The sequence below is a fragment of the Clavelina lepadiformis genome, chromosome 2 (genome assembly GCF_947623445.1).
Source record: "Clavelina lepadiformis chromosome 2, kaClaLepa1.1, whole genome shotgun sequence".
NCBI classification, from domain to species: domain Eukaryota; kingdom Metazoa; phylum Chordata; class Ascidiacea; order Aplousobranchia; family Clavelinidae; genus Clavelina; species Clavelina lepadiformis.
The window spans coordinates 19511266-19524104 of NC_135241.1; the positions used below are offsets into that span (position 1 = coordinate 19511266).

At 37.3% G+C, this 12839-nt stretch overlaps 2 protein-coding genes and 1 long non-coding RNA gene across 4 annotated transcripts; 1 reads left to right on the forward strand and 2 right to left on the reverse strand.

Moving 5' to 3' along the window:
* Positions 1-243: 243 nt before the first annotated feature.
* LOC143446378 (uncharacterized) lies at positions 244-3199 on the reverse strand. Its single transcript, XR_013113928.1, has 2 exons — positions 2251-3199; positions 244-1731 (listed from the first exon to the last, which is right to left on the reverse strand). It is a non-coding gene; the product is annotated as an uncharacterized LOC143446378 (long non-coding RNA).
* A 3914-nt stretch (positions 3200-7113) lies between these two features.
* Positions 7114-9480, forward strand: LOC143445645 (protein STPG4-like). Of its 2 annotated transcripts, none has more exons than XM_076944893.1 (6): positions 7114-7349; positions 8236-8307; positions 8392-8708; positions 8874-8928; positions 9084-9191; positions 9339-9480. In XM_076944893.1, exons 1-6 carry the CDS (start codon positions 7203-7205, stop codon positions 9450-9452), a joined length of 813 nt encoding a protein of 270 aa, XP_076801008.1. In that variant the 5' UTR covers positions 7114-7202; the 3' UTR covers positions 9453-9480. The 2 variants fall into 2 exon arrangements, with proteins under 2 accessions (XP_076801008.1, XP_076801009.1); XM_076944894.1 differs by lacking the exon at positions 7114-7349 and adding an exon at positions 7374-8155.
* A 345-nt stretch (positions 9481-9825) lies between these two features.
* LOC143445644 (uncharacterized) lies at positions 9826-12655 on the reverse strand. The gene is made up of 3 exons (XM_076944892.1): positions 11093-12655; positions 10655-10941; positions 9826-10430 (listed from the first exon to the last, which is right to left on the reverse strand). Exons 1-3 carry the CDS (start codon positions 11654-11656, stop codon positions 10067-10069), a joined length of 1215 nt encoding a protein of 404 aa, XP_076801007.1. The 5' UTR covers positions 11657-12655; the 3' UTR covers positions 9826-10066.
* Positions 12656-12839: the final 184 nt, after the last annotated feature.

Below are 12839 nucleotides of genomic sequence, written 5' to 3' on the forward strand. Positions count from 1 at the left end.
TAATTACAATAAATATGCTGCTTCTTGCATTTAAAATGCCAACCCAAAATCAGACCCAAGCGAAACTACACGTTAGTATTGCCAGTAACGTGTTTTCCCTTGGAGAACTTCGTTTGCTGAATGTCTTGAGTGAATGGCTCGTTCTGCGACCCGGGCTTTTATATAAGTCTGGCTTAAACATAGCTTTTCTCTTCGCCGCTTGTTCATCTTTTTTCGCATATTTTGCATACCTATGACTCTGGCTATCTGACTTGTTAAGGTAACTTCTTTCGTAATGCGTTATTGGCGCAACTGCTTTCGTGACGTCATCATAATTACCGTCGCGTACCTTATCAGATGTGAATGATATAATTAATTATTATCTGCACAAGAAAGCTTTCCTATTGGTAATTCAGACTTGATGAGGTTGGTAAGCAGAACAAAGTGTAATTTAATTCAGCAAATAGTTTGGGAGAATTTGTTTTTCTCTAATTTCGAAAATCCTTGCTCTATGAACTGTAAACAAATTGAAAATTTGATAAATTCGTGATGACATGCATATTAGCTTGATTTGTGATTGTTTAAATTAACTATGCGAAACGTATAAAAATCATTGCCATATCTAGCTAAGATAGTTGAGAATTGGATTACAGAAAGTATACCTCTGGCTGTACAATCCGGTTTGAAAATACGGTGTAAAAGTGCTTTATTCGGGCTTAATACGACACAGCAAATAAAAATAAGTTAAAATTGCGTCCTGTGTTTGATCCCAGAAAAAACTTCAATCCGAGAACAAAATTATCGGATACCGCCACCCTGTCATTCATTGCATAAAGCTGTAAAGAATGTTATCAACTGACAAAAGAAAAAAGTAATCAAGAAAAAATATCCTTATAAAGGGCCGATCTATCTCTTACAGATACTTCTCCATCGACCTATTCATGACTCTGCCGCTGTCCTCAACACTGGAACTTGTTATTTTGAATTTACTCTCATCCATGAATCGGCAAATGCCGGATACAGTCACCGCTTCGGACAATTATTGACCTAACCGTCCTAACGTATACAAACTGTTTACAATCGCTTTTTCAGGATTACACTGACAGGTTTGCGTAGTTGCTATAAACGTCGTATATGGCTGGGTCCATGCGCTTGTTTGCGTTCGATGTGTAGGTCCATATCCATTCATAGAAAGTCTGTGCACAGATTATATTTATCAAGACATATGTTTATAACCTTTGCGACAGCTTTAAAAGCGGTAAACCATATAGGGCAATGCAATTTATATCTGTGGGCAACTATCTGTATGTCAATGCAGTTTTGTTCATTTCAGATATCGTCATAAATTCGGGCAAGACGTTGGTTTTTGACTGTTTAAGATTGACGTTTACAGCTAACTTGAAACCCACCATAACAGTAATATCTGAATAACGAAAAGTTTGATTTGTCACGAGTACTTAGAATCAATGCACCATATTCAATATAACAAGTGAGAAGAGAAATTTAATATAGTTAATTACTAAAACTCATCACAATTCACAACGCAAATAAATGTTGAAATTCTCCTTTTCAGTCAAATGCACTCTTTTCGGAAGTTATCGGTCACATTAGCAACTACTACTTGTTCGATTGTTGTTTCACAATCAAGGATTCCGCCGCGATTTGAACTGATCAATAAACGGGTAAACAGTTCCAAAGCAGCGATGTCCCTCGAACATTCAAAATTTTCAGCAATATCCGGAATTTCCTCTCCTAAAAGATAAAAATCGGAAGAAAATGTTGTTTAACGTTAACAGGAAATAATATCTGCACACGGAATCAATTTAATAAATTTTCTCCTGTCTAGAGAAACGAGGTCTCAGTCGCGGCATTATTCCGTCATAATCGGCTAACAAGTTCTGCACGAGATTCAGTGACGATTGATAAACCCACGTGACGTGTGCAGAGTTTAAGAATGCGTGATGACGTCATGTTGTTAGATTACGCGCCTGGCTTTAGAAACCTTCTGTATGAAATTTAATCCAGCTGGAAAATATTCGCTTAATGATTAATGTGGCCCGACTACACCTTTGAGGTTTTTAGGTAAAAATGTCTTTGGTATGAGAGGAATTTTCAGGCAACATTAGGTTTGCGGTAAAAGTGATAGTAGACTTAAAATATTAGTCCATTTATCATTACAGATCTTGCACTAATTTAGCTTTCACAACGCAAGTGTAACGCCACTGGTAAACCGCGTGGAAATCACCTTAAAAAGTAATAACGGTTTTGCACCTGTTTCTGACAGACTTAACAGTCGTTGTACATTTGGTGATTGCGTGAGATCATACTCCATAGGGTGGTCTATACCTGCAATTCATCTAAAAATTACTTCAAATGGTAGCGCTTGTGTATTAAATGTAAAGTGCCAAGATTAAACACAGTAAATCGTGTTCATTGTTGACGTTTACAAACTGGAGTGGCATATGGCATAGCTTGAAATTAGAAAAACCGGATGTTTTCCCGATTAACTTTTTATAGAGATTTATCGTCACTTTATGGCATTAAGTTTATGAGTTTCATCTTGGAGCTTTGTGTATAAAATACATTAACGATGCATAATAACACTTTTGAAATGTTACCGTGCCGAAATAGTGTTATGCAACAACACAGCTTGTTGTATAGCATTGCTCATTCTGTAACAAATATTTAACAACTTTGCAAAGTTCCTATATTTGCCAGAGACTTTTGCTCAAAACTCAACCAGTAACTTCGGGAGTACAATTGAATTTCCTGCAAGAAAACGTCAAATGATGATTTGAAAATTATTTCCTGGACCATGTTCAACCCATTCTTCAAGGTATAGTTGTCATAATAATGTTAGTCATTGGAAACGTGACGGCGTTCGTAACGCATGTTATCAGCATATGCGTGATCATGAGTGCCGTAACACGGTCACATATTTGCTCCAAATTTTGAGCATTTAGCATTATAAAGCCCACAAGGTTCGAATACTTCACATTTTAATGCAATCGGTGTTGAGGGATCGGGCGTCGTATTCATTGTTCTGATCAATTAGACGTTTTGCTGGTTTATGATTAGTGCAAAAAAATTCTAATCAAAAATGATAAAAATACAGAATTTATTGATTCTCTGAAAAATATACTTTATAGATCGAGCTAGAAGCAACTGTAGCTTGATTGAAATTATTTTGATCATGAATAACATAATTAAGATTTAAAAGAGCCTTGCAAGGCCAGAAGTTAGGTCTATTTATAGGCTGATTTTGGTCACAAAACTTTTCCGTAAAAAGTCTCGCAGCACTTACGGTATCAAATACAGCTTTAGGAGCATATTCGATTGTCAACACCATTTAAATTTTAGACTTTTTGCTTTTTGTTAAGTGGCGGCTCGGAAAAATATTTGTGGCTTGGAAAAGTTTCAAAGAACGGATTTTAAGCTTGTTCGGATTTCGCAGAAAGACGAAAGCAAACGAGCCGGAGCGACCCCTAATCTTTTCTTACATCTAGGATCCAACTAACCTTGCCTGACGCTGGCAGTGTGTCAAAGGACATAGACCGTCAGAGATACACAGTTAACATAACTTTGAACTGTTCTAAAACATCATAGTTATGCTTTCGGATGATCTCTAAATTGAAACAAAGACTTATTTTGAAACAGTTTGTTTGTTAAAGACAGCAACAAAAGTTTAAAAATAGAAAAATAGTCTGAAAATATCAGAGATAATTTTCCTGTTTACGGGATTACGCAACTAAGCAGCAACGTAAAACTTTTAATAGTAAAATAGCTCTTGTACACCCATAAGATGATAAGAGTCTTGCATGTTGGCCATACTGTACATTATCAAGTGGGTAAATAAGAAATTTTATGCGAATCATAACGACGTCCAGTCTGTCTGTTTGAGTGCGCGTAATTTTTGTGACAAGTATAAGCAATTTGATGATTTAAGGTTGTTTGTGGTGATCCAAGTTTGTCTTTTTACATAACTGTTTAACACAAAACAGCCAAAGTCAGCAAGCAAGAGGTTGTAACAAGCATAACCCGTGGGCGAATGTGAATCATGCCTGTCTGAAACACCGTGTGACTGTGTTTAAAGCGAACACAACCATTATATCAAGTTCGCTTAGAAATACATTCCCATGCAAAGGTCAAAGACAAGCATAAAGACATGTTTGTTTTTGGTGTTGTCATGTTACTTTTAAAATCATATTTGACCGGCGTTGATGGCAATACGAACGTTTAAGGCGCCTGTGAGTTTCCGAATGGTGGGAAAATATACAGGAAATTCTTGAAAATTGGTGACACAGACACCCGTTGAAACTCTCAGCTGTCATAAATATAATTAACCAGTCAAGTTTTAAAAAATGTTATTTGAATCTGTTAATTATGCCACATGCAATACATTTTGTTCGTATGCAATTGCTATAGTTAGGTGAGGGTGCAACGTTTAATTAAAACGGTTATCGAATCCTCACTCTTATGATTATATTTATAACCATAGGTAATCCAATTCGGTTGTTCAGACCCCTTATCACGCAGATGTTTTTACCCAAACATGTTACCGTAACAGACTTTAATAAAAAATACGGGTTTAGTTAAAGAAAGTTTCGGTAAATCAAAAAACGGACAAGCTTGCAACGGATAAATCAGCCTTGTTGGCTGGTGCCACAATCGGCACTCAATGATGTTGACCCAACGATGAAGAAATGTTTTTTTGGAATATCGCTCTATTTTAAGTCAATTACAGCGAGAAAACATATTTAGGGGCTGCTGGCCGAGCCCAATTAGACGTTGTTTGAAGTTGGAGGGGCGAAAATGCGTCCGTAAACATGAAATTGATATATAATATGAGGCAGTCGACATAAATGCAATTCCTTATTTGCAGTCATTGTGGATGCCACAACCTGGATTGTGCAAGACTGTTATTTGCGGCGGCCCGACTTTGGAGACAAGAATCTTTGGATTAACATAACTGGCATTTTTGATTTTTCAAAAAAAACGAACTGATGTTTTACTGTGTAATCTGGCTTCTCTAATCTGTGTTCAACGTAATCATATTATAACAGTCTCGGACTTAATCGCATGGATTACACGACGTTTATTACAATTTTAAATGAATTTGTACAAGTCGAGTTGATGGCAGCTCCCAATGTTTAGAAAAAGAGAAAAACAAATTTTTCTGTGCTTATTCAGGAGATCTATATACGCTTGAAAATGTTTTAGAAATTAACCACTTCGTGAGTGCTAGACATCTCAAGCAGTGTCTAATATAGTAAGAAAATCAATCATATTAAATATTTAATCAACAAGTCATAGAATCTTGAACGATGATTTAGAAGCACCGAGTATAAATCTTCTTGTAAGACAATTCTTGTTGATGATTGTTGGCATAAAGTGGTTGAAGTTGACATGTAAAAACGATAATCGTATTAGAGTGCCAATAAACTCCAGATTTTAGAAGTGTGTTATTGTGTGCACAGTTTGCATCATTAAAATATCATGTTTATGTGTTTTTTTTCAATGAAGCAAGCGACGAAATGTGCCCGGCTCACAAACCTGCATGATCACCAAGCCAGAAAATTCTTGTTACAGCGACATATTAATTTCTTCTGCCACCTAATGGCAAAAACAGCGTGAACTAGGTTTATCTCTACGGGTGGCATATAGGGCAAATGAGTCTGATAGAGTTAATGCCCTCGCCTTGCTTTGCACCCAATTGTAATCAAAAAGACAAATATTTTGAGCAAAGTATAATTTGGGCTACAAAATATTTAAAAAAAACAAACAATTAGTCAAACCACAAGTTTTGCTTTATGATCACTAGCTAGCAAGCTTTGTACGAAAAGGTGTATTTAAAATATTTAATCTCCCGACCTTTAATTGGCATCGTTTTTTGTCTTCCATTCTATTGTCAAATCGCTCTGGTGGTCACATAAAGTACCGAGTGAAACATAATAGGCTGTTATGAACACAATGAAGACCACCCGTCGGTATATAAATACGTTGTTATTTAAAGGACATTTAACCCAACAAATTCAAAATTTATCAACATTTTACTTCGAAGAAATTTTGCTGTAAATGGTTGACATTTAAACTTGGATTTCATAAAATGGTTGCTAACGTGTTGTAAGCTTAGACGTCCAGCTCGGGTCGTTCTTTCAAATAATAATAATAAGCCAGTCAGACACAAAACGACGGTATCGTGTTTCAATATTCACAAGCTTGTTTTAATTTTTACAGTTGCTGTACACACAGTAACCTGGTGATTCAGTTGGAAATAGGGCAGATAGCTGATGTTTACAAAACATACTGTAAAAGGGACATTCCGTATAGTTTACCTGAGTATTTCAGAAATGATTGTTTTGCCAATACACAACAAAGTGGAAATAGCAACGTAACTTTAGTCTAAAGCCCTATTTGCAGTTCACTCGGGAACATGTTTAAGCACAAACAAAATTACAAGAGATCTGACCTTGCAGACCAGACATAGTTTAGATTAGACTTTGGTTTGCTTCAGTATGACTTAAAGAAGGTTTGAAATATTGACCTAATACGAGTTTTAATTTCTCTCCACAGTGTCTCTAACCTACAATAAACAATGTCTTAAAATGAACACGAAATATTGGTGGTTTTTATAATCTGTTTTTATACACAGCGCTATCTTTCAATGTTACGAACTTTGCCGTTCGTTTATCCAATGGTTCGTCATACCCATGGTTGCGTCAATACTGTAACGCATTTGCTAAGATGTGGCATGTCATGGCATAATTATAGGATAAATCGACCATATTGGACGATATGATGAACTGGTAATCAATAGACTGGTTGATGGAACTCCGGTAGATGGTTCCACATCAGTACTGACGTTGTTTTTTTTTATCAAGAATCTTATATGTCTTATGAAGAAACGAGTTATCAGTGAAATTTATTACTTTCGTGATTCATGTCTGTTTACAATCTCAGTCTGTCACACAAGTGGATACAAACACGCAGCAAGTGCTCCAAAAACGTGTTGTTTAATATCGAAGCTATATACTGTTCACTTTGTGAAAAAATAACTCTTAAAATTCTGTCAAATTAGGAATAATTACTGTTTCACATCTTAGAAAGAGTTCAACAACAACAAGAATTATTTATTTAAAAAAAAACTTGTCATCTACCAAAACAATTCAATATTTATGTTGTTTTCGTCCAGATTTTTATGACGCTAGCACAAAATAAGTGAAATGGCGAGCGTTGATCTGAAAGCAATTCCGGAGTTTACTTTGACGCGGAGCACGCCCGCTAGGAGGAAGCCTTCTCACGCCTTTTTTCGCATCCCAGCGTCCCGGAGCTCGATTACCCTGAGAGAGATCAGGACAATTCCAAGAAGAGTAAGTCAAAAATAGGCTGGATTAGTTTCTCGCTTTCGATTTATAGAAACAAGAACATTGAACGATGATATCAATCCTATTGTTAAATGTGATTGATAGTTATCATTTCAAATGATAAAAATGCAAATATTTTGTAGATGATTAACAGCTATAAAGGCTTTATTCATTAGAAAATCACAGGACACCAAAATTTTCTTCTTTGTGACGGTGTGCTTGTGCCCATCATGAATGTATATTTGTCAAAGTTATATAGTGTCCACGTTTCCGCACGATCGATGGTTGCACTTAACGTGAACAAGCACTTCTGATGTTATTATGATTTGTGCATAGCAAATATACAGACAATAGCCAATCCATATCTCATTGCGACGCTCTGTTTATTGTATAAACATTGGCCAACAGGAAAGCGTGTGTTACGGCGAAGGAAATATCAAGATATCAAACAAAACGACTTTACAGTCGCTTCAGCCCCATCCGACGAGGCATGTGGCCATCTCGCTTTAAAAACTGCTTGTTATGTAAACGTTCAAGCTAGGGCAGTTAGCGCTTGGCTTACTTCACTATATCGACAATTTTATCAGTACTTAAAAGCAAAAGTAGCCGAGTTCCGCTGCTTTGAGTGAGCTAATTAGAAGGCGCAATCAGGTGGATAAGCGCACCATATGCAGAAGTAAGCACAAGTGCGAACAATTTCAGTTTAAATGGAGTCTGGTATGTTCCATTCTCAATTATCTATCAGGACAGCTGCACCTGCAGAGACGGTTACGCCCCCCGTTAAGACGTACTCGACGTACACCAAGGTTAAGGTAACACAACAGAGGCAACTATAATTAAGACATATTCCAAATTCTTAACCTTTCATTTGCATTTTTGCGTGTAATTTTAGGGAAGAAACACACCGGGTGACATTTTTGAACCTCCAGTGAGCAACAGAGAATGGTGGCGGGGAACTCTCAAGGTAAGGAAGACAATAAAATTTGAGTCTTTCAGTATTACACTTGACGCCGCAGACAATATCTTACCTATTCTGATCTCGTTCCAGGAGACTCCTGTTCCGGGCACTTATGAACAGCGTGACTTCCTTCAAGAGAAGGAACTCAATCGCATAAAGACGACGTACAACTTCAAAGGAGAAGGGAGGAAGAGGAAGCCTGGTGTGGTGATAAACGGAGAAATTCTGCTCCCGGGAGCCTACGAGCACGGTGACTTCCTCCAGGATCTTGAGAAACTTCCACTTTCGTATCAGTTTAGAAACAGTGGAAGAAAGAAGACGCTACCTGGGGTTAAAGATAGAGATTGCAACGTGTCTCCTTGCGAATACGAAACTGCAAGACCTTTGCTGAAGAAAACGCCTATTTGGTTTGTTTCTTTAGAAAGCAATTTAAGGTTTCTGAATCTATGTCATATCTCGTGTGAGTGTGTTTGAGTGGAGCAGCTGAGTGTTGTATCACTACTTTTAACGACTCCGACAATGATAAGTAGATTACCGTTAGGTGGCAATGTAAAGCAATATCTTGTTTTCAGGCACGGATCGTTCAAGTCACAGTCCTCAAGATTTCCCACGAAATACTTTAATCCGGTATGAACTTTAAATCTTTAATAACTGTTCATGCAAATACTTATGTGAAAATAAATGGCAGATAAAATAGAAATCTTTTAAGATCATAGCTGCCTGTAAGTTATAAACAATAAATGAAATCTGAACACAAGCATCACGGAAATTATTAACTGCAGAAAGAGGGACCACCCCCGGGAAGTTATAACCCAAGATCAATGGAAAAGAGTGCGGTAATATCTTCCAGCTTCAAATCAAGAATTCCAAGATTTCCAACGTCTCAAACGGTATAATCTTTGCAATATGTTTAGTAGTTTTCTTAAATCTTATTACTTCTTGCTGCTGGATTTAGCCGGTGTACATCAACCCAACAAACTTCAAAACTTGTGAAAGTTGTAAAATGCTGAGCTTTAATGATATGTACTTTCTTCCAGAAAGTTCCTGGTCCTGCCACGTACGCATCTACTAGTCAAACTCCTCAAACACAAACGCTTATGAAGATGGGCAGAATGCATGGACTATTTTTCAGGAATTCTTTTGAAATTTAAAATTAAAACAAAAACGTTAAATCTCGAAAGTCACCAGCAGTTCAAAAGGATTGGTATCCATTGTATAGTTCGGGAATATATGTGATAACTAGGTGAAAATATTTATGACACTTTTGGAACTTGAGATTATTTTGTGAGTTTGTTTTTACTGAGATTATACTGTGTAATTTTATAATCAGTTTGAGTTTTTTTATCCTTTGCATGCAAGTTATTGCAATGTTGCTGTAGAGATTTCGTCTTGTTGCGACTTTGATGTAAAAATGACAGAAAAGCCATAAAGAAGTCTCGGTTGTCGTCAACAAAAAATTAAGTGTGTGGGCTTCACGTTTTTGTTATTTTGCTTTCATATTTTTGTTGATAGACATAACAATGTATAGCAGCATATTTTCAGCAACCTAGAGTTGATTAAGAATGGCACAAAAATATTTCAAGCTAGCATGCCAAACATTAACAACGCTATTGCATATTTAAAGCTATGCAGGGGAAACCGACGTACAAAAATTTAGCACAAAATAATAGGTGGAACGTCGTCGCCAAAAACTAAACAAACAATGAAATAAAAGGCACAGTGCATATACCAAATTATAGTTTTACGTCATCATATTCTGCTGTGACTAAAATGAAGTCTCGTGGTGGGTTTTGAACCCGCCAGTTTCGTCTTTGACAACATGAATCCTGGGGAGACAGGTCTCCAATTCGCCTTGACTCATCAACTGTTCGGAAGGATTCGGTCCATGCGGAGAAAGATCTCCGAGTGCGTTTACTTGAGAATGGCTGCAGGAGCATGTTGTCCTTTTTCCTTGAGAAATGGATCCTCTTCTAGTCGAACAAGGGAGGAAGGGTTTGTTAAGCCACCACGCTTTCATCCTCCGCTTGATCCGATGACGCACTTGCTTCGTTGCTAGACAATAGATCCACGGTGAAAGAAGAGAGTTGAGCAATATGGCCACACGATCGATATGATAGAGCGCGCATATTCTGGTAGAGAAAATAACAAAATATGTGGGCTGTATCCTTATACACTGCTTAAGCATATATGTATATATATAATTGCGTGTTAGTACCACACATAAGTTATTGTGGTGAGTCTAGTGTTAAATTTGGTTGGTTAATAATAATTAGTGTTAAATAACTTGATCGTTAATAATTGATTTTGGTGGTCTCATTGGTTTGCATACAAACGTTAGCAGCCTAACTGTTACCTGATATGGTTCTCTGTTTCCACTACTGCCTCGACTATTGTCAGTACGCTGTAGGTGAGACTGCAAATGATGGAAAACACGATTAAGTGGAAGAATTTCATGACAAATTTGGCGATGATTCGAGTTTTGGTTTCTTGGTTTCGGCCAAAGTTCGAAAGCTTCATACCCTTGGCCAATCTACGTGAGGTTTGCCAGTATCGACTCATGACGTAAATAAATAAGCAAACCACCATAAGTGCGGGAAGCAACATCAGGAGAACAGGGAAGACGATTACTGGAATTTTCAACTGTGAGGAGTTTCAGCAGTTAGTAAAAAAGATAATGTTTCGAAAAATAAACTCATTTTGTTTGCGTTTTCTAAACTAAATTTTAACTTAGCCTACAACGTAACTGCTAGTATATCACAATTGCATCATTTAACCTGATCGTGACACATACTTCGTGGTTGCTACTGGGTACCAGATACTTGTTGCATACAACTTTCGGTGCTGTGACAGTTGTAACGACGACCACAATCAGCGTATACACCCATCCAGATGCGATGGTAATCCACAACTTGTGTTTTGACATTCGCCTGCGATAGTGAATGGAATGGTGGCAGTAGTAGGCCACATCCATGCCCAAAGTGGCAAGTACTACAAAAGGTAGCGTGACACAATATATGTGAATTGGAGCCCAAACTTTACAGGCCAAGGACTCGTAGTCGTTAACATCATGTTCGTTGTCCTTCAATTTTATTGAGATTGTAACAAACAACGCCGCACCACACAGTGTGTTGGCCACAGCCAAATTGAATATATAGTACCAGTTCTCGGGATGATCCCGCGGCTTAATCTTTAGCCTCATGCAAGCCAAATTGGAAAAGATTATTGCAACAGTGATAACGTATTCCACAATTGTTTCTGCAAGTACCGGTTGACAACGTAACAAGTTATTCCCAGCAGTAACGTTATCTGGATTCAGAGGCGAGAAAGTCGTTGCTATGGTTGCGTTATACTTCATTCTAACTCAGAACCGACTTTGCAACGCCGGTTGACTTGCTAGAGATCATCCACAGATATAGATAGAAGTTTTGTCATTTTTTCATGAAGCGTATGATAGGCCTACTACTCTTGTATTAGACTACTTTATAAAACAGCATCTAGGCTTCACCAAAAACATGTTTTAAGGACAATCAAATCAGATACAGAATCAGTAAAAACATCGTTTTGTAGACTAATACCGTAGCATAGAAAACTTCACTTTTAGTAAAATGCTGTCTTTTGACTCCGCCTACGTAACAAGAACCTATTCAAAAGACTTCACTGCAGTATTGGTCACTGGTAAGTTGATACAAGTACCCAAAGCAATAGGCAAACAAATAAAAGGGCAAAACACGAAAACTGTTCCGGTATTTACTGACGTAAAAACGGTTAACAAGGTTGCTGCTGCTGCTCCTAAACTAAGTTAACATGAAACCGGAAACTCATACAAACGATTTATGGTCGTAAAAAAGAATATTATTAAAATTGCCTACTTTAAGAGCTCAACTGGTTAGTGGAACTTTATGCAAAATACGGAAAAGTTAACTGTTTGCTACAAACATTAGCTTGCATATAAATACTTTGCACTTCGAAATCCATGCGGCCTTTCATTTACCTTTTGCCTGTAAATGCTATGGCAATTTTTCATCTGTATCTGGAAATGCGTGGTGTGTCATTATTGCGAAAACGCTTTGTGAGCATTAGCTCACAAGATTAATCTCTATATTCCCACGCAAGACAATAAACGGAAGTCATGTGCATTATTCTGCCGAAGCACCTCTGGATGGTTAGCCAAAACCTCACTGCAATTTCATTGTAAACAAAGAGAATGGACAACAACAAAACGCTATTAACATTTGCAGTCTCATTGTTTTCTTCATTTATGGTGCCAACCATGGGACAATGCTGTTAATTTTGTCAGCGAATTTATTATTTTGAACGCACCCGACCCAAAACAACCATCTGCAAACTCAAAACAAACCAACTGCAACTACTGTATACATGCTATTGGCATGTCGCTTTGAATTTTAGTTTAAGATCTCAGCAGTTTTGTTTTAGTCATTTACTGCTCAACTTTCGAAATACTTTCTTGAGGACCTAACACCTCCATTGTATAATTCAATTACGTATACAGTACGCCTTACCTACAGCAGAACCGCGCA

Bases quoted from the DNA above. Each gene is read 5' to 3' on its own strand.
- LOC143445644 (XM_076944892.1), bottom strand. From the start codon at position 11,656: ATGAAGTATAACGCAACCATAGCAACGACTTTCTCGCCTCTGAATCCA. The intron at 10,942-11,092 runs GTATGTGTCACG...AACTCCTCACAG, and splicing joins TACCCAGTAGCAACCACGAA to TTGAAAATTCCAGTAATCGT. The intron at 10,431-10,654 runs GTAACAGTTAGG...TTTCTCTACCAG, and splicing joins GAAACAGAGAACCATATCAG to AATATGCGCGCTCTATCATA.
- LOC143445645 (XM_076944893.1), top strand. From the start codon at position 7,203: ATGGCGAGCGTTGATCTGAAAGCAATTCCGGAGTTTACTTTGACGCGG. The intron at 7,350-8,235 runs GTAAGTCAAAAA...GTGTAATTTTAG, and splicing joins TCAGGACAATTCCAAGAAGA to GGAAGAAACACACCGGGTGA. The intron at 8,308-8,391 runs GTAAGGAAGACA...ATCTCGTTCCAG, and splicing joins GGTGGCGGGGAACTCTCAAG to GAGACTCCTGTTCCGGGCAC.